Source organism: Phascolarctos cinereus, unplaced genomic scaffold, assembly GCF_003287225.1.
Source record: "Phascolarctos cinereus isolate Bilbo 61053 unplaced genomic scaffold, phaCin_HiC Scaffold_1;HRSCAF=81, whole genome shotgun sequence".
In the NCBI taxonomy this organism is placed as follows: domain Eukaryota; kingdom Metazoa; phylum Chordata; class Mammalia; order Diprotodontia; family Phascolarctidae; genus Phascolarctos; species Phascolarctos cinereus.
Window position 1 is genome coordinate 220,753,498 of NW_027555514.1, and position 21,045 is coordinate 220,774,542.

The window sequence follows — 21,045 nt, forward strand, 5'->3', positions numbered from 1 at the left end:
CAGCCCGTCATTGGGGTATGAAATTCCCCTCGGGATTAGTGGACTGAGATTTATGACACATTGAATTAATAATAGACACCCTCCCTCTTCCTCAGCCCCCTGCCCCTAAACTGAAGCTCAGTTTACATAATGGAAACTGTTAGACCAGAGCTGTAGGGGATGGTAACCGAGCACATCCTTAAGGATTCTGACATCTTTTTAAACCTCTGAGTCAACCCCCTCCTCACCCAAGTTTTTGGATTAAGATGGAGAGGTAGAGGGGGCAGTCTATATTCCTCTTTTCCAGCATCACTGGGATGCTAGAGTGTTTGACACAGCTGCACCTAAGAAGTGGTCCTTTCTCCATAGATATACCTCTGCTCAGTCTTAACACCTGCCTCCTTAAAGTAGGAGTTTAGAGAAGGGGAATCAGAATCTCTCTCTCTCTCCTTTTTTGTTAGGCAATCAGGGTTAAGTGACTTGCTCAGGGTCACACAGCTATTAAGCATCAAGTATCTAAGGCTGGATTTGAACTCTGGTCTTCCTGACTCCAGAGCTGGTGCTCTATCCACTGAGCCACCTAGCTAGCCCTTGGGGAATCAGAATCTCAAACTGTTTTCCCCCCTCTATAGCTATGTCCATCTCCTCCTAGAATCTCAGATAAGGTATTCAGAATCTCCATATGTCTTTGTCTGGGGTAGGCCTCTGAAAGGCTTTGGGCTTCAGGCACTACCTTCCAAATCCATACCTTAATGTGTACTAATTCAACATATGTTTACTGAGCACCAATTACCTTGGGGAGAGCCCAAGTGAGGTGCCTGGGGTAAGCGGGGTAGGTGGGTGTCTAGAAAGCTGTATAAGAAATCATCCCTCCTCTCTAGAAGGTTAGAGACAAACTAGGAGTTGATGAAAAACCAAACCAAACCAAGAAAAACACCACTATAAGTCATGTGTAAAAACCACTTTATTGATGGTGAGTCTAGAGATTATATTATGAATTTCTCACTAAATAAAATTGCTTGGCATCTGTAGTCAGTGCCCATGGGATTGATGTTACTCTCTATGTGGTTTGTATGGTGGGTGTGGGGATGGAGTAATCAAAGCAGGAGAGTGATACAGCAATGGGTGAGGAAATAGAATTGAGGGTATTTTATCCAGGGATTGGGAGGAGGCAGGCAAAATGTCTTCAAAATGCAGTCCAGAGTCCCAGGAGTTGGACAGTGTGGGAAACTCTGGCAAAAAAAAAGGGGGGGGAAGCACATTTTCTTTGTCTGTTGCAAGACTCTTGGCTTCCACTCCAATAGCCAGTTTGGAGAAATCTGCTGGGAAAAGGAGAGAAAGCAGAAGTCTTAACACTTTGCTTTTTCTGTAGGCTGTAAGAAGGGCTAATAAGAAGCTAGATTTCCCCTGCCGACACAATTCCTTTATTTTCCAGGGCATCACATTTAACTGGTGGCTTCATTGCTCATAGCCACCTATACACACACACACACACACACACACACACACACACACACATAATTTTGTTCTTCCACAATGACATGAAAAATAATTTTTAACATATTTTTAAAGTTTCAAATTAGAAATCCTATCCCCTCACTTCCTCTTCTAACCCCTCCCTGAGATGGTAAGCAATCTGATATAGGTTATATTTGTGCATCTATACACACTGCCTAAGATAGACTCTGCTGGCATCTCCATAAGCTACTTGTCCATACACCAAAGGGGCTCCATCACATATCCCTACCCAGGGCACTTGTGTGAGTGTTTCTGGATCCTGTACCCAATCAATCCCTATTACTTCCTCCTGGGAGTCTTTAGTAATAAAGAACCTTGAATGATCACAGTATTAAATGAAGGAAATAAGAGGGCAACCTTCCCTTAGACCAGATGTTCACAAAGTATGGACCAGGATCTACGAGGTCAAAACTATTTACATAATAATAGTAAGATGTTTTAATTTCTAATACAATAAATGTCAGTAGATATGCCAAATAAACCAAAAGCTGTTTGAGTGGCGTTCCACCCAGTTCCACCCAGACTCAATAATTTTTGAGAGTATTAAGTGGTCCAGAGGATAAGAAAGCTTGAGAACTACTGCCCTAGACTCCTCCCCCTCCATTAAAAGAAAACAATATATTGATTCACTTCAAATCATCTCTTTCAATGGTACCTCCATCTTCTCCTTGCACCTCCCCACCCTCCCCTCTACAAACCTCTTGACCTATTCTGCCTGACACTTCACAGGTTGTGAATGATCCGTTCACCCAATGATGGCGTGGTGATGGTAATGAGGAGGGGACATAATTATGTTCCTAGATCTTCTGAAAAGAGCCTGGATTCATCCGAATGTATTAAAAGTAGTTTTCCACAATGCTCTTATTTCTGCCATTTGTATAAAATACTATGGTAAAATTGCACTGTAATTATCTTTATGGGCTGGTGCATTACACCGGGGGAAAGTATGTCATCCCGATATAGCTGCCCGTATAATTACCCAGCCATTGGCAGGACTGAAATAACCATCTAATGAGAGCAAAATGATACAGTAAGTACCATGTAATCAACGAGTTACGGTTATTAAGGCTCTTTGTGCCCTCTCACCCAGCCCGAATGGGGACCCAGACCCAGCCCCCCCTAACTACTGGGAATCATATATACACTGCACCGCTTCAAAGGTGAGTCTATGGATTTCTGGTCTGGTACCCTAAGGTCTATTAGCTTGGGTAACAGGGCCCATGAGGTTAGGGATGGGGTTCTCTCAAAGGTAATTTGTGAATTTCCAAATTTTTTTCTTGCTCCCAATTTCCTTCTGTACCTTCCTGGCTGTAACAACCCCAGTATCCTCCCTACCCCACTAAACAAAGAAGCCCTAGGAAGTTTAAAACCCCTGAGTCGCTCTTTCAGAGCAACAGTATCTGCCCAAAGCCCCTCTCCCATTGGGTGGGGAATTTGAATAGCAACATCCCAGGAGTCTTCCCTCCCTCCCCAACTAGCATGGATCAGCATCAGTCCCCAGGTACAGGCTCCTCGACCCTCCTCCAATGCCTAGCCTAGCTCCAGAGTTTACTGGTTAGGTGGGGGGGCCTCCTTCTACCAGGATGCCAGCAGGGTACTCAGTTCTACCCAGACTTTAACAGACCTGACTTGTTTCCAACTTCCCTGTCTACCCTGCTTATTCTAAACATGTCCCCTAGATAAAATCAGCTTGCTTTAAGCAATGTCTTGTATGCTACATGTTTTCTTGGACTATTGGTATTCTGAATCTTCCTAAACCTGTATTAAGACACTGGCTCTCTCTGGCAATTAATGAAATGAAAGGACCAGATGAGTCACTCGTGTGTGGGGGGAAGATGGTGTTGGGGTGAGAAGCTTTGTGTTTTGACTAGACATATCCCCAAGGGCACTATCACACCCAGCTCACCAAGTGAGAAATCTGTCAGCCTATTCATCCAAGGGGTCCAGCATGTACAGCTTAGTCAGCCTGGCACCAGCCTCACAGTCAGCCAATAGGATCATCAGGGATGCTTCCACCTCCTACCCCAACCCCTGCTAGGCAGTACAACCTAGGATATCCTTTTCAGCTGGGTCCCATTAAATTTAGTGGTACTTTCTGTTGCTTACAAATTCATTCTTTGTTATAGAATAGCCACAAAGCCCATCTATTCTGAATTTTAAGAAACAAAAGTATATTTTTAACAAGGCTTTGAAAAAAACGAATATTCTTTGTCAGACCATGTTTCCCAATTTGGTAGTATGAAAATGTAGTCTCTGTAGAGCATCAGTGTGGACACTGGACTAGATGACCTCTCAATGACCCTTTTCAGATCTAAACTCCTATGATTCCTGTAGGACACAAGAGGAAAGTGAATTGCAAATGCTTTCTCCTATAAACTAGGGAGGTTGCCTGTAATTTAGATAACAGTCTTATTTTATTTTACATGGATTATAAACTCTTTGTGCCCTGACACCTGAGGAGTTCTGACTTTAAAGAGGGAAAACCAAACAAGTGTCAATGATAGAGAAATCCCAGGGGAAAGTATCATAGCCTTTGCCTCCGTCCCTGTCTATACCACCCAACCCTAACCACCCAGGCTCCCTACTTCATGCTCCAGATTGAAGTTTGGGCTCTGGAACAAACCATTTAGTGCAAATCTACTTATTTCCTCCTTCTGCCCAGGGCACAGACCAACCAGGATGTGATGAATGAACCTGATTGGTATGTCCAAAGTTCATAGGCTCTGTGCGTGTTCACATGTGTTCATGTCTATATTCTGAATATCGTATGTTTAGGGATAGTACCTTATCTTGCATCATCTTTGTGGGTACCAATTGCTCACATAATTATTTTTTATCAAGATGGGCTTCTTGAGAAACAGTAAGAAAGAGAAGGAGGTGCATAATTGACATACGTCTACGTTGTGATTCATTTGTCATACTCACCCCAGCCTTCCCTCCTGTTCTTTTTGGACTTACCTCACTCTGAATTGGTGGGATACTTGGGATCACCAAAACCAGGGAAGTTTTCTTGGTTCTCCATAGGTGGTTCTGAGGAAGGGACAAACAAGGAACTTGGGAGAGGGCTTTTCAGAGTCTGGCCACCATATACTTGTTCCATTACCCCATCCTTATCACATATGGATTGGCTATGGTATGGAAACTGGGGATTGGTTGACAGGTTAGGATTAGAAAATAAAGATGAGAGAAGAACAGGTGCTCTTTTCAGAGAGACAAGAAGGAGAGGCAGGACTAGAGTTTCCATTCTTCTTGTTTTATTCCATGACTACAGCCAGGATGACTCACCAGTGTTTCTTCCTTTTATTCCAGAGGCCTCAGTATGGGCTGGGGTTGAAGTTGATTGATTGAAAGAGGGAATGGGGAGTGAATGAGGGATCATGCAGGGGTGGGGAGCCTACAGCCTCAAGGCCACATGTGGCCCTCTAGGTCCTCAAGTGCAGCCCTTTGACTGAATCCAAGGGCCACACTTGAGGACCTAGAGGGCTATATGTGGCCTCGAGGCTGCAGGTTCCCCACTCCTGGACCATCGTATCCCTCACCAAGGAAAATAGTCTTTTCCTCTGATTCTTAATTTAGGGCATTGAATTTTGTTCTGTCCTGTTCAGCACTTAGGCCCTAAGCCCTGACTCCACCTCACACTTACCTGATTGTATATTCCTTTTCCCCATGAGCCCCACAAAAAAGTCATGCATGTCACCTGTAGAAGGAGAGATAGAAACACCAACTGATAGTGAAAGACAGGAGGCAAACCCCAGCACTCAGAACACCTCTCCTTGCCAGCAGAGCCAGCTGAGACTCTCTGTCTTATCTACCGGTATCTTCATTTCTCCTCACTTATTTCAAAGAGGTGCGGGCTCCAGTGTCTTAACTCTCTACAGATCTTCATCTCTCTTCCTCTACCTCTTTTAATTACTTCCTGAAATTTGGGCCCCAGATGGCTCAAAGTGAATGTAAATTGCAATTGTTTCTCTTTTGGGCAGAAACCCTGAGGGTCTTCCCCACCCAGTCCGATTTTTTTTTCTTTTTTTTTCGGGGGGGCAGATTTAAGTGGCCATCCCTTGGCTCACTTCTTAAATAGCCCTAATCACTCAATGAAAGTGAGAACTCTGAAAAACCTTAGCTTAAAAAAGGTTAAGGTCTCCCCACTGCATCCAGAGCCATCTCTAATTGTCCTGATCCATCTCTAGCCATTGGACCCAGATGGCTCTGGAGGAGAAAGTGAGGCTGGTGACTTTGCACAGCCCTCCCTCACTTAAATCCAATTGACTTGCAAGTCGTGGCACCATCTTCCTGATGTCATGGTCCTCCGAGAATGGAGGACAAACCACGAAATACCCTCCCTTATACGTCTTCCTCTCCTTGCCCACTTGGCTTGGGAACCTTTACAGATGCCAGTCCAGCTGCCTGCTGAGCAGCATTCAACTGCAGATAGATAATCTTTCCATGGTGCCAACTACACCCCCCAAATCCAGGAGGGAACTGGCTGAGAAAGCGCCACTAGCTCAGTTAGGCCATTGGTTTGTTCCAGCTGAGATGGGTCTTGACAAATAGCCCACCAGGGCCTAAGCGACATGGGGGCATCAAGCAGGTAGTCATCAGGGAAGGAGTGGGGGAAGGGGAGAGAGTAATGGAAAGGACTACTTACGTTTCTGGAAATCCATGGACTCCTTAGGATCTATGAAACGAAGGAAATGCATGTAAGGAAAAACATGAGCTGGTTGTGAGAGGGAGTCCTGGGGAAATGATTCTAAGTGATAAGGGCAAATTGAACAAAGCAAGATCCCTCAGCCAGTGCCCCTACCAAGCTGCCTCTCGGTTCCATATCCCCTTAACTTCACCGAGGGTGCCTTAGATGGACCCCTTCCCTGATGTGGTTCTCCAGATTCCCACCCCTACACCTACCCCAAGATCTTATGCCGTCTTGTTGAGGGCCGATCTTAAGAGTCTGATAAGGGTTTAAGATCCAAGGCAGAGTTTGACCTCTGCCCAGGCTTTTATCCGAAAGGGCTCAGTGATTAAGTGGTACGGCTCTCCAATCCCTTCCTGATTAGGAGGTTTCTGAGATATTCCTTCTCACTCTTTGAACCTTAGATTTACACATTCACTCCTCTACGCAGGTGGCACCAAGGCGCCTGGGAAAACCTTGGAAAATACAACCCAATCTAGGAACCCTGATAACGAGGAAATTCACGTTGTCACATCCTCAGCAGATGTTCTGGGGAGTATCTCACAGGGAGGACTCTGAAGTTAGGCAAGATTTTCTCTATATATCCTGTACCCTCAGATGAATAAACTGAGTCAGTAATTCTGCTCCGCCTGGCCCATGTCTCAAGTTATTTCACGCCTCTCCATTTGGTGTACAATCTGGTTGCGGGCAACACCGTCTCTTTAACCCTGCACCAGGGGACTGGGGTCTTACCCATACTAGTCTTGCTCAGCAGCCTCAGCAACCCATCCAGAGAGAGAGATCGGCTGTTATACAGCCTCCGGAGCAGGGATGGAGGGAGTTGGTAGAGATCCAAGACCTTCTGGTGGAGACAGATACAGAAAACTAGGGTGGTGGTGATGATAGCATAGAAACCCCCCAAGATCCCATCTGGCCCCAATCTCTAGGCATGCTTTCTACATGATAGCACAATCTCATTTTGAACCCACCACATTCATGTCCAGCTCTCCTTAACCCAATTAGCCTTTCTTGCCAGGGACTATTTATTATCTCATTTATTTCCAGATTTCCTATTATTTACATTCTTCCTTCCCTTGATTTCAGGTGCTGAATATTATTGGGAAAAGAAAAGGGTAAAGAACTCAAAGAACCAGCCTGGGGGCCAAGACCATTCAGTCTTTCCTAATCACTGTCTATGATGACATGTCTGTGTCTGGGGATACAGAAGGGAGGACAGAGAAGCCAGATTGGTGACGTTGGGTATGACCAGCTAGCTAGTAATGGTACCTTCCCATGTCCCTGACCCTAGAGGAGCTGCATTGAAGTTCCAGGTGAGTTTGAGGATTTGATGATGGAAGAGATAAAAAGTAGGGATACTGGACTTGTAGTCAGGAGGGACCTGAATTTGAATCTGCCTTAGATGCTTATTGGCTGTGTGACTCTGGGTAAGTCATTTAACCTGTACGATGGAAATAACAATGCCACCTAGCCCACAGGGCTGTTGAATAAAATAAGGCAACATATTTAAAGTGCTTTGCAAACCTTTAAGTGCTATACAAATGCTGGTTATTATTATCATTATTAATTATTATCAAAGGACTTTCAAACTTCAAGTGGAATTGCATCTTAAGGCCCTCTGTTTACTCCTTATCCATGCTACCACTCCACGTGTTAGATGAGAAGTGCCTGGGGTCCTTCTGTCAGGTAAATGGTAACAATCACTGCCCGTGGGTTTTGGGTAGCACAGGCTCCCTGCCTCTCTCCCCATTCACAGTAAAGATGGAAAGAACATTGAATTTACAGTCAGAAGACCTGTTTGAATCCCAGATGTACCACCTGTCTAACTTTGGGTAAGTGATTTAACTCTTCTTGGCTTCAATTATTTCATCTCTCAAATGAGAAGGTAAGATTACAGGCCTAAAGGGCTAGGGCAGTAGATTTGATGTCTTTCAGATTGCTCTCCCCTCACTGAGTTGGCCAGGTGTCTGAGTTGGGAGAAAATGGGGCTTCACTGTGGGGTACAAATGCAGGTAAAATACTGGAATATACCTGCTTTTCTGTGATTTCCCTCTATTCTCCCCCCCACCCGAAATATACAAGGAGAAACCTATAAATACATCTACTTCCTTTAACCATCTTCCTACCTCCCCCATCTTTGTGTCGCCATCTTTTGGCTTTCTCTGCCTCTGTCTCTCTCTCCATATATCTTTATCTCAGATTCTTTCTTTTCCATTCCATTCCCACTTCATCAACTCTGGTTTTATTTGTCATGGGTGTTACTGAGCTTAAAGACTCCTTCCCTGGGCCAACTCTTGGGGTTGCCAAATTGGGGCTCCTAATTGTTCTCATGATGGAGTTTTTTTTTTGGTACCTTCAGGAGCTGCAGGGTGCTAGTTGCAGCTGCTGGTGCCTGACAGAGAGACAATCATCATCAAAATAGAAGAGAATTATACCTCTTATCTCACTAGCACCTCAATTGCTAAAGTCCAATCATTCCCTAGATCGAGTAGATCGAGCTCGGGTGCTCATGAGCATACAGACACACACACACACACACACACACACACACACACACACACACACAGAGATATTGATTTAGATATATGTATGCACCCCAGATACCCTGTAGAAGCAAGAGTCGAAAGATTTGCCATCCTGTTGCATGACAGGGAAATGGAGGAACATAGAGCCCACAGGCTACCATAGGTCACATAGCAAGAGAAAAGAGGCAGAAATCCTAATCATATCAGACTAAAGCTGTCTCTATGATCTCATATATCTGGGAAAGGTAACCCCAGCCTCCTGTTTCCATTGCCACAGACTGCTCTGGCTACTCAGCCCATTTGGCACCTAGAATTGTCAATCTCTTTTTATGCCTAGCTCACAGCTCCTGGGGAGGCGGCTTTTCCCAAATTGCTCGAATAGTCTTCTCACCCTCTGTAACGAGATGCTAAGCAGACTGGGGCTAGGGAAGCAGCTTAGATTTCTCACACATACAGAATTCATAATAAATCCCACCTGTAATCATCTTAAAAGCATTTGTGCCGATGTAATTGCTGTCATTTCAAAACTCTAAAAAGACTCATCTTCTCCTTCCTCCCCCTCCCCAACCAGTTCCCATCCTCTTCCCAGGAGGAACTTTGGAAATCAAAGCCCAACCTGTTGTTTTTCTATGCTGGGGCAACCTAGTCTGAGAAATCCTGACTTAGAGTGTTGGGGAGGGATCACTGAGACAAGAGGAGAAGGGGCTGGGTTCCTAAGGAAGGGTACTGGGGTGGGGAGAGAGAGGGGAAGAGGGACAGTTAAAGAATTTCTTTGCATTTCAATAATTAAATGAGCGTGACATTTATGTACAAAGTGGCGTGCAAATGATGATTGATTATTTTAGGAACAAGGATTCTGGTGTTTTACCAGGGCTTTGATCATCTGACCAGGGACTGAGCTATGGGAAAGAATCAGTAGGGAATCTCTCCTGACCCCTAGCTCACTACCCCCCCCATAGCACCATTCAATCAATATTAATCAATCAACAAGTATTTCTGAGTAGCTACTATTAAGTTCTTATTATTAAATGAGATACAGCTACAGTGATAGAGATGTACTTTCTTGCACACGCACACCTACACAAACACAGAGACATAAAGAAAGCTATACATATATCCAATTCAATACACACACACACACACACACACACACACACACACACACACACACACAGACACTCCTTCCCTTCCTGCCCCTGGAACTGAAGGGATGTTATAGCTAAAGGGAAATGTGGCTCTATGGAGGAAAAGGGGGTAAAGTTTTACCTTGCTGTGACCCCCACCAAATGCCCCTTGTTCCTGTGATTCCTCACAGACAGCTTGGCAGCTCCTTCCGACACTCAGGACCAGAATAGCCATGAGCAGCAGTGTACTTCTCATGGTGCCTAGAGAGCAAAGGTGGTAAGCCTTGGGCATGGGGTAAGGAAGGGGAGAGCCCTTCCGTGATCCCCAGCCAGAGCACATCTCACATTCATGATAGACACTACGTACAGAAACAACATAGGTGCTCATGTGTCATGAGCTGACATGTGCTAAAGAGCATGTGTGAGTCTTCTCCTCACTACAGCCCAAGACTCCATGATAGGGAAGAGGAGAGAAGGAAGGTGGCTTCAGTGAAGATGTTGAAACTCTTTGCTTTAACTTCCTGCCCATCATGGGGTATCATCTTTCACCTCCCCAAAATATAGGTCTGACAGGAGCAGACCATTGGGCTGAGAACAAGTCCTTCCCTAGGAAGAGAAGGCAGCTGTAAATGAAGGAAGGATCTATGCCCCTTTCTTACACCCATGGAAGTGTCCTAAACGGCCAATAGTTCCCCGACAGAGAAACTTTCCAGTTGGAAAAAATGGAGGGTGAACCTTTAGTCTCCTGACATTGACCAACAGAACCCCCCCACACACACACACACTCTTGCCCATTTGCCCAGTCCCTTGCCTTTAGTATCAACTTCCATTTCCCAGAGTCCCTTCCTCTTGACTCGGGGGACCCCATCACTAAAACCTGTCCCTTAATTTCAATGCCCACCTCTCACAAACATCTATACCTGTACCCTTTTTCTGCTGACCTATTTTACCTCCTTTTCCCATCACACCTACCTGGAGTTGACTCCTGGTAAGATATGGAGGCTCAGGATCTGTGGGTCTGAGGGTCCGGCTTCCCAGTTTCCACAAGGATGCTTTAGTGGCTGCTGCTGAAGGGAGAGGGGATCTTGGATCTGGCAGAGACTCAGTCCCTGCTCCCTGATAAGGACTTTGGGAGGCTCTGGGGGGGGGTGGAGGGGCTAAGGGGAGGGGCCAAGAGCCACCAATCCTGGGGTGGATAGAAGAGGGGGGAGATTGGGGAGCTGGGGTGGGTGTGGGGAGGCGGGGAGGAAACCGTTGCAGCCAGAAACCCTGAGAACACAGAAAAACCTACCAGACTCCCAGCCCAGTGCTAATGCCACCTTCCCAAGAGTGACTGAACGAGGCACTTAGAAAATAAGTATTTATTTATTTGTTGGTGGTTTGATGTAGAATATACTGATGATATGTCAATAAGTACAAATGCAGTCAGTCCCTTCATCTTTGCCCTTATCTCCACAGAATCCCTTAGAGGATCTCCTCTCTCCATAATTCTCCAGCCTCTGTTCTCCTCCAACACCACCACCCCCCTTTGCCCCTTTATCCGTTAGTTCGGCTGGCCAGTCTGATAAACTCCTATTCAGGTTCCCCTAAAGCATCTCTGTGGAATACACAGTCAGAGCCTACTCTGGCCCTTTGCACAGATAGCCCGTGTTTCATTGGGACAATTTGAAGATGCTGTTACTGTTAGGGCTCTGGGACTGACCTATCCTTTGCTATATCCCCACAGCTTCTGAGCTGGGATCCAGGATCAGATTAGGATCTGTAGAGATAAGGAGGCATGATAAGGAGAGCCTCCAGGACCAGATAAAGGGATTGGTTTGGTGGGTTTTCTCTCTCCCTCTCAGAATAGCTCCCCATGCAAATGTTTATACTATAAGGCAGCCAGATTAGTCTTTTTGTGTAAATCTAAATCAACGCCTCTGGCCTAAAGCTTCCTCACTTGTAAAATAAGGGAGTTAGTCTAGAGGAGTTCTGATGTCCCTTCCAGCTCTAAATGTATGATTCTATGATTAATCCATCTCAGAGCCTGCTTCCAGATCCAGAAATCCATTTGTCATGCCTCATCTCATTACTCAAGGGTCTTTTGCAGACAGGGAGATCTCCTGGGCTTCCTGTCTCTTACCATGGGTGTTCCTGACTAGAGAAAAGTTCTTGCTGTAGTCTAACCTCTATCCCTCCTGCTGCAGTCTCACTAGAGATAGAGAGTAAAAAAAACATGACTCCTAGTCTGTCCCTACCACCCTCGCCATGCCTCAGGATTGATCTCTTAATTGTTCTGCTTTTTTCCCTTGTTTCAGGGTTTTTTTCCCCTGTCTAATCTGCTTCCCTGAAGTCTGTCATCTTCTCCTGTAACCTTTTAAACCACCATGTTCTGTACCCCTACTGTTAGGGGGAGCTTATTCTGCTTCATTTATCCCTCTTAAAGTACCAGGAGAGAGAGAGAGAGAGGGAGAGGAGAGGAGAGAGAGAGAGAGACATGGGGGTGGGGAGAAATAGAGACAGAGAGGAGTGACAGATACAGAGAAAGAGAGAGGAGTGACAAAGAGACAGAGATGGAGACAGAGAGGCAGACAGACAGAAAATAGAGTGGAGATAAGGATAAATACACATAGAAAAAGATAGATATTAGTAACCACCAAGTTTCAGCCAGAGGCTTGAGAGTGACACAGCTGGGGTAACCAGCTACCTTGCCTTTCTCGCCTGGGATTGAAAGAAAGCAAGAGAGGAGCCTGAGCCCGCCTCTCTTGTCTTATCCTTAGATCTATCTTATCCTGATTATCCTGGATTAGAGTCCCTCCCCAACCTTTTGTCTTTTGCTCCCTTTCTTTTGGAGCTGGCATCTCAGACAATAGAGAGAAGCTACTTCTACCCAAAACAGAAGTTCTTAACCTAGGGTCTGAGGATGCCCAAGGGGTCCACAGATAGATTTCAGAGGGTCCATCAACTTATATCTTTATTTTACCAATCTAACTGAAATATAGCACCTACTTCAATTATGATTTTTTTAAACACAATTTTTTGAGAAGGGATCTATAGGCTTAACAAGACTGCCACAACACCAAAAGGGTTAATAACCCCTAGACCACAGCATGGGCAGCAGCTGGTTCCCCAGACCCCTTAATTATGCACAGGCCTAATGAGGCCCCTTTACAAGCTCAGCTAGTTACTAAACTGGGTGCACCCGGAAGGAAAAGGAATGGGGCTGGTGAGACAAGCACTAAGGGAGAGGCATAAAGATTCTTGGGTACTTAGAGGCAGGAACCGGGAGGAAGAAGGTAGACACTGGGAGAAGGGCAGTGTAGGTTGTTCATACAAATAAAATGCCAAATAGACCAATGGATTATTGATTCATTTCAGAGTGCAAAGCTAAGGCAATGTTTAAAAATCCATGTTCTATTTGTGAAAGGGTTCCCCCCACCCTTCAGTGGAGAGTGGTGTGGATAGGTGAGGAAAAATGCTTGGTAATTTTTTAAAATAAAATTTTATTTAAAAAAATGGAAACTATTTGGCACTGGATAACAAATAGAATAGTGGATCAGTGGAATAGAGTACACAATACTAAATACAATACACAGTAGTAAGGGGTAACTAGGTGGTGCAATGGATAGAGCACAGGCACTGAATTCAGGAAGACCTGAGTTCAAATATGACTCAGACACTTGATACTTGCTAGCTGTGTGACCCTGGGCAAGTCACTTCACCCCATTGTCTCACCAAAAACAAACCAAAAAAAAATACCCAGTAATAAATGATTATAATAGCCTGGTGTTTGATAAAGATCTAAGTTTTAGGGATAAAAACATTATTTGGTAAAAAAAAAATTGCTGGGAAAACTGGAAAGCAAACTGGCGGAAACTAGATGTAGACCGATATCCTACACCATTTACCAAGATATGGCCAAAATGGATATTTAACCTAGACATATATATGTAAGTAAATTAGAAGAAAATGGATTTATGGATAGAAGAATTTGTGAAGAAATGAGAAATAGAGAGCATTATGGGATATAAAATGGATAATTTTGATTATATTAAATTAAAAAGGGTTTGTACAAATAAAACCAATGTAGCTAAGATTAGAAGGAAAGCAGAAAATTGGGGGGGGGAAATTAATAGACAGTTTCTCAGAGAAAGGCCTGGTATCTCAAATGTATAGACAACTGAGTGAAATTTATAAGAATATGAGTTATTCCTCATTGACAAATGGTCAAAAGATATGAACAGGCAGTTTTTAGAAGAAGAAATCAAAGCTATATATGGTCATATGAAAAAATACTGTAAATCGTTATTGATTAGAGAAATGAAAATTAAAACAACTTTGAGAAATATCTCATACTTATCAGAGTAGCTAAAATAATAGAAGGGGAAAATGACAAATGTTGGAGCAAAGTGGAAAAATTGGGGCACTAATACATTGTTGGTAGAACTGTGAACTGATCTAACCATTTTGGAAAGCAATCTGGACTTATGCTCAGAGTTATAAAATTGTGTGACATCCTTTGACCCAGCAATACCATTATTAGGCGATTTTCCCAAGATGATTGGGGGAAAAGGAAAAGAACCTATATGTTCTAAAATATTTATAGCAGCTCTCTTTGTGGGGGTAAAGAAATGGAAATTGAAGGAATGCCCATTAATTGGGGAATGGCTGAATAAGTTGTGATTGGGTATTGCTGTGCTGTAAGAAATGATGAACAGGCTGATTTTAGAAAAATGTGGAGAGACTTGCATGAAATAGTGAAGAGTGAAATGAGCAGAATCAAGTGAATGTTGTATACAGTAGTAGCAATACTGTTCAAAGAGTAACTGTGAATGATTAAGTTATTCTGAGTAATACGAATATTTAAATCAACTACAAAGGACTTATTAAGGATAATACTATCTACCTCCAGAGAAAAGAACTGATATATGGAAATATATATTGTATGGTTCCATATATATGTATATTATACATATACGTATACATACAGATACGCACACATATACATGTATATACACATACACACATATATGTACACATGCAAAAAAAATATTGGCCTTCTGTAATGTAAGATTGGGAGGGAGGGGAGGAGACTACTTGGAACTCAAAATGTAACAAAAAAGAAAGAAAAAGAAAAAAATTTAATCGATGTTTCCTGTTTGGTAATTAGCTCCTACTTTGATGGCACTTTGGGGGTAAGGGAGCTTGAGAGGAATAGAGATGGGTAGAGGCAGTTCAGGTTTGGTAGCAAAGACTCTTAGGTCCTGCTTGTGTTTCTCTCATCCCTCCTTTCTTCTCCCCTTCTTCCTCTCCCTGTCGGAGAGCTTTGAGTAAAGGTCTGATATAAATAATGTCCTTTGATAAGGCTCCCTATGCTCCTGGGGGTGGGGAGCCCAGAAGGAGGTAAGCAAGGAGATGGCAGGGGAAACTAGTAGCCCCTCGATCTGCAGGATTCACAAGGACTTGAAAGGGTTAATGCTGAGCTATGCCAGAGAAGGACAGAAGAGCCAGGCATGGGCCAGGGAGGTGGTGGGGGAGGGGTGAAGGTGTGCTCTGGGAGGAGAGGGATAGAGGCAGCACCTGAGGGAAAAGAGCAGGGGCTTCGATGTATGTGTATTTTGCCTAGAAAGGAACTACATGCAGATGAGGCTCAGAATATCACACGCGATCTGTTCATTTCTAAGTCCACAGCACAGCCCCTACTGTAATGTAGCCTGCATTGCAGATGGACTAGAATACCAGGGTCCCTAACAGGTCTCCTGCTCCAACCTGCACCCTCCTTTTCTTTGGGAAGTTTGGATTTCCAAGAGCAATGCTGGCTGAGATCAGAAAGGGTGGCGTAATTTCTCCCTAGGAGCCTGGAGTTGGGGGTGGGGGGAATTGGAAGGGTAGGGGGAGGGAGGCAGGACTTAACCCTATGCATAAGTATGTGCCTGTTGATCTGTCCCTATCACATATGTGTACGCCCACACATACTCTCCTGCATACTTCCCCCTCCTTTTGAGATGATGGCTCTGTCCTTGAGGGAGCAGCTGGGGAGGCTGACTTTGGAGGATTGCAATGTCCACTCCAAGCCAAGTCATGAAGCTGGGAACGGAAGCTGTGGCCCTGGTTCTGAAAGGCCAAGAGGGAGGTAGCAGGCAGGGCAGAGTGCTCGGGAAGCAGAGGGAAACGTCATCCAGGCAAGTGAAATAGTGGAATAGTAATGCAGAAACATGACCCTGAGCCAGTCAAGGACCTAGGCAGCTCCAGATGTCCCCAGCTGCTGCCCCTTCTATTTCTTGGAGCCCCAAATCTCATAGACTAGAGGAGAGCCACTTCCAGGAATTTAAGAATAGAAGGGCTGAGATCATATAGTGTGAAGGATTGAAGCTACGGGGTGATTTTTTAAAATGAATTTTTATTGATGTCTTTTTTTAACATTCCCAAAATTTACTCTAGTATTTCCATCCCACCCTCACAGAGCCATCCCATATAATAAATACCATTTTTAAAGACAAAAAAAAGAAGAGAAAAAAATTGGCAAAATTGACTGACATATTTTAAAAGTATGAAAATATTTGTAATGTAACATAGTCAGAAACCTCCCCCCTCTGCAAAGAGTGGGCATATTCTCATGTTTCTTTTTTTGAGTCATGCTTGATCTTTACAATTTTGCAGTATTGTTTTTTTGTGTGTAATTGTCTTTTCTATTTATAGTGTTGTAGTCATTTTATATATAATTTTCTTGGTTCTACTTACTTTATTCTGCTTTGGTTCATGAATATCTTTCTCTGTATTCATCATATTTGTCATTTTTTACAGCACAGTTAATATTCATTTCACTCATGTCTCACAGTTTTTTATCCATTCCCCAACCAGTGGTAGTCTACTTTGTTTCCAATTCTTCACTATTACAAAAAAAAAAAAAAGCACTGGCCCTGGAGTCAGGAGAACCTGAGCTCAAATCCAGCCTCAGACACTTGACACTAGCTGTGTGACCCTGGGCAAGTCACTTAACCCCAATTGCCTTGCCAAAAAAAAAAAAGAAAGAAAAAAAGAAAAAAATCATTAAAAATGATTTGGCTAAAACTAAATTAAAAAAAACACAAAGTCAAACAACAGAACAAATTAGACATAAAACATACAGAGACAAACAAAGATGGTAACTTAGGGTTCCACAAATCCAAGGACCCTGTTTATTAGTAGTAGGACTCACTATTTAAAAAAACAAAAACCAAAAAAAGAATGTTGCTATGAGAATTTTTTATGTATATGGGAACTTTCTTCTTACCAATGTCCTTCTTGGGGTATAGGCCCCAAGAGTGTATCAAAGACTGTGGGCTATTTTAGCCACTTTATTTGCATAATTTCCAATTGTTTCCCAAAAAAATTTTTTTTACTGCTTCACAGCTTCACCAACCAGTGTACTTATTTTCCCCCAACCCTACCATCATTGGCTATTCCCATTTTTGTCATATTTACCAATTTGTAGGGTAAAAGATAAAAATTCAGTGTTGTTTTGATTTGTATTTCTCTTATAATTAGTGATCTGGAGCATTCTTATGGTTTGTTAATAGTTTGCAATCCTTCTTTTGAGAACTCTTTATATCCATTGGCCACTTATCTATTGAGAAATGGCTTTTGGTTACACACACACACACACACACACACACACATTATGCAAGGTATAGAAATAATTAGCAGATATATATTTACACGTACATAGAAATATATATGTATATATATTTTGATATCCAAGATACATAAATAATTAACATATATATAGCCATATACTTTTATGTTAACAGATACATAGCCATATACATATCTGTTAATTGTTTATATACCTTAGATATCAAACATATATATGTATGTATATCCATGTGTGTGTATATTAATTGTTTACATATGTTGAATACTAAACTTTTATCTGAAAAATTTGATGCAAGGTTTTTTGTTTTGTTTTGTTTTTTCCCCTTTCAACTACTTCCTAAGGGTTTGTTTGTACAAGACCGGGGTATACTGTAAGATGTAGCATGGTAACAGCATTCTAGACTTGGGGTCAAAAGAGACCTACACTCAAATCCTGGTTTACTTGTCTAATCTTAGGCAAGTCATTTAATATCCCTAAACCTCAGTTTCCTCATCTGTAAAATGGGGATTATAGGCTCATAGATATAAAGCCGGAAAAAATTTTAGAAATCATTTACTTCACTTCCCTCATTTTACAGATGAGGAAACTGAGGCCCAGAGGAGTTAAATAACTTGCTCAAGGTGGTAAGCATCAGAGTCCAGAATTTGAACTCAGATCCTCTGACTCCACATTTTTTGCACTATTATAATAACTCAAGATTATCGTAAAGAAAGCACTTTATAGACCTTAAAGTGCTATATAAATATGAGTTACTGTTGCTAATAAATTTTTCAAGGGGAAGCTGAAATAATTTGAGATATTGAAAATAGTTTCTTTGATGAGTTCTTGAATGATTGAGGAGAGAAAATGTGTCTCTGAACTAGAAATTGAAAGCTAGTATCTCAAAATGGATTCCTATAAAAGCAATAGGTTCTGAGGGGAATAGTCCCTAGGAAGGGGGCAAATTGAGCTACATTCTGTTCTATAGGGGCAGACCCTAACTTTGAGAGATGTCTCTAAGTGGGATCAATGGTGCAAGAGGAAATTAACCAAGAAATCAAGAAGCATTTATTAAGAACCTACCTAACCCGTATCAGGCACTGTGCCAGGTGCTAGGGATAAAAACTAAAAGGAAGCAGTCCCTGCCCTCAGAGAGCTTATATTCTATCAAGGGAAACAATGCGAACACATATAAGCAAATACAACATTTTTTGGAGGAGGGGGATCACACTAGCCAATGGGGGCCGGGATTATGGATTAAGAAGAACCTCACAAAGGTGGTGTTGTTTGAAGTGAGCTTTGAAAGGCAGTAGAGATTCTGAGGTGAAGAAGTGAGGAGGAAGCATATTTGGGGCAGGAAAGGGATCCCAAATCTGGAGTGATGAAGCTAGTTTATGGTAAGCATGAAAATGGGAGGATTTTTTTTTTGATTAGGGCCCTCCTACAGATTTTTCTTCCCTCTCTGCAGTGAGGCAGATTTCAATTGATACGTAAGGGAAATTTTCAAAATTATTCACTTTTCAGAAATGGAATGGTCTCAGGAGTTAGGCAATTGGATTTCCTGTTGCTAGAGTTCTATAAAGAGGAGGCCAGATATTGTAGAAAAGAATTCAGTTTAAGTAAGCACTGAACTACGTGACCTCTAACGTCCAGCTTCAGAATTCTGTGAAATGTTGGATAGAGGATGGGGAGAAAGTATGGGACCAATCTCTGTGACAGGAGCCTTTTACCCTTTTTGTCTCATGGAACCCTTTGGCAGTCTGATGAAACCAGTGGAACCCTTCCTAGAATAATGTTTTTAAATGCAGTTAGGTGGATCAGCGAATAAAGAGGCTGGGCATGGAGCCAGAAAGACCTGAGTTCAAATCCAGCCTAAGACATTTACTAGCTGTTTGACCCTGGGCAAGTCATTTAACTTCTTTTAGACTCTATTTCCTCATCTGTAAAACGAGGATAATAACAGTCCCTACCTCTGCCTAGGGTTGTTGTGAAGATAAAATGAGATAATATTGGTAAAGCATTTTGCAAACTCTATATGAATGCTAGACTACAACAAGAGAGATAGGAGAGAAGGAGGGGAGGAGGGAGCAGCCGTTATAGCCTCTCCTGAAATTGCTTCTGAAAATGACCAGACACTTCACCAGAAAATGATGACAATTTGGGCCCTGGGCACAGGAAGAGACAGACAATGCTGATTATAGGAGGAATGAGAGAGAGAGAGAGAGAGCCAAGCCCATGGTTGCCTATTCTCTCTCTTCTCTTGAGGGCTTTCATGGTCAGAGGCATGGGGTGTCAGAGGCATGGGGTGAGGCTGCCCTCTGCCTCTGGGAACAAACAGCCCTTGAGTCAAGCCAAGAGATGAAGCAAAAACCCAAAATGTGCTCTCTAAAGGATAGGGAAAACCAAACCCTCTCTGTCCTGACTCAGCTCATCCCTTCAAGGGGTACTGTGGAGGGAGAGTTAGATTAATTTTCAGGCTAAATGAAAAGTTATTCATTTCCTCTCCAATTTGATTATGTGGGGCTGGGAGCTGATTGCAGATGGGTCTGGGAAAAGGAGGCATCCCCATCCTCAAGGTACAGTGGGTACAGACATAGGGTTGGAAAGAAAGGAGTGAGAGAAGGGACGGAGGGGGCGAAAGATATGGTGGTGGAGGGAAAGCTAGGAGAGGAAAAGAGACATTGAAAGACAGGAACTATTACAAAAACAGAGGCAAAAACAGCAGAGAGGGAGGCATGCAGTATGCACCTGTACAAATATTGGGTTGGCTGAGGTGGAGAGGGACTGAGATGAGAAGAAACAGAGCAAGGGAGATAGATAATGCATAGGAAAAGACTTTGTAAAGTAGAAGTATGATTTAAAGTATTAGACATTGCAATTAAGGACAGATAATGAGAGATACAGACCAACGAGAGAGAAACTGAAAAAGAAAGTGAGACAATGAGAAGGAATAATCAGGAAGAGCAGAGCTAAGTGAATGGGGGGTTGGAGAGAGAGTCCCCCTCCCTCTGAGTACCACCAGCTGCAGGCCCCAGCTGTGGGACATCGACTGGCAATATAATTGTCTGGCATCGGCGTGCCCTCTAGGGCATGTGTGGGAGTGTGAGGTGGCAGATAAGGGGGGGATGAAAGGGCCAGGGAGGCAGGTGTGGTCCAGCCAGCCCAGTGCCAAGGAGAGGGCTGCAAGAGGAATGAGGAGACACTTGACTGCGAGAGGTGGGAGTGGGCATTTTCTCTCCATGTTTGCTTCAGCCCATCTCTGTCCTCTCTCCTCTGACCCTCTCCCAGATGAAATCTCCATGAGATTCAGCATTGCCCAGGATTCCCAGCCCACCAGGCACATATTTAATATGTTGGTTTGTGGGTCTCCTTCCTTTTCTTCTCCCACACAGCCTCTTCAAACCCCAGCTAAGCTCAGCAGGTTAAAGCGTCAAGAAGCAATTTTCCTTCCAGCCTGGCCTCATTATCTGTATTACTGAATGCAGGGAGTCTGATGAGGTATGGGGGGGGGGGCAGCAAAGAGAGGAGACTGGTGATCTAGGGGCAACTAGAAGAGGATGGGGAGAGCTGGCTGATCCTGGAGAGAACCCCACTCAAAATAACCAGACCTTTCACTGCTGA

General features: G+C 43.4%; 1 protein-coding gene across 3 annotated transcripts; it reads right to left on the reverse strand.

Annotated features, from left to right (window-relative positions):
* Positions 1 to 925: 925 nt before the first annotated feature.
* Positions 926 to 10,945, reverse strand: TAC3 (tachykinin precursor 3). Of its 3 annotated transcripts, none has more exons than XM_020990278.2 (7): positions 10,803 to 10,945; positions 9,973 to 10,091; positions 6,917 to 7,022; positions 6,143 to 6,172; positions 5,141 to 5,194; positions 4,456 to 4,527; positions 926 to 1,301 (listed from the first exon to the last, which is right to left on the reverse strand). In XM_020990278.2, exons 2-6 carry the CDS (start codon positions 10,084 to 10,086, stop codon positions 4,457 to 4,459), a joined length of 375 nt encoding a protein of 124 aa, XP_020845937.1. In that variant the 5' UTR covers positions 10,087 to 10,091; positions 10,803 to 10,945; the 3' UTR covers positions 926 to 1,301; position 4,456. The 3 variants fall into 3 exon arrangements, with proteins under 3 accessions (XP_020845937.1, XP_020845935.1, XP_020845936.1); XM_020990276.2 differs by having other exon boundaries at positions 6,917 to 7,025; positions 10,803 to 10,941; XM_020990277.2 differs by having other exon boundaries at positions 926 to 1,298; positions 6,917 to 7,025; positions 10,803 to 10,940.
* Positions 10,946 to 21,045: the final 10,100 nt, after the last annotated feature.

Coding starts and splice junctions, on each gene's coding strand:
- TAC3 (XM_020990276.2), bottom strand. CDS start 10,086: ATGAGAAGTACACTGCTGCTCATGGCTATTCTGGTCCTGAGTGTCGGA. Junction 6,173..6,916: donor GCTGAGCAAGACTAGTATGG/GTAAGACCCCAG, acceptor TTCGTTTCATAG/ATCCTAAGGAGTCCATGGAT. Junction 5,195..6,142: donor GTCCATGGATTTCCAGAAAC/GTAAGTAGTCCT, acceptor CTCCTTCTACAG/GTGACATGCATGACTTTTTT.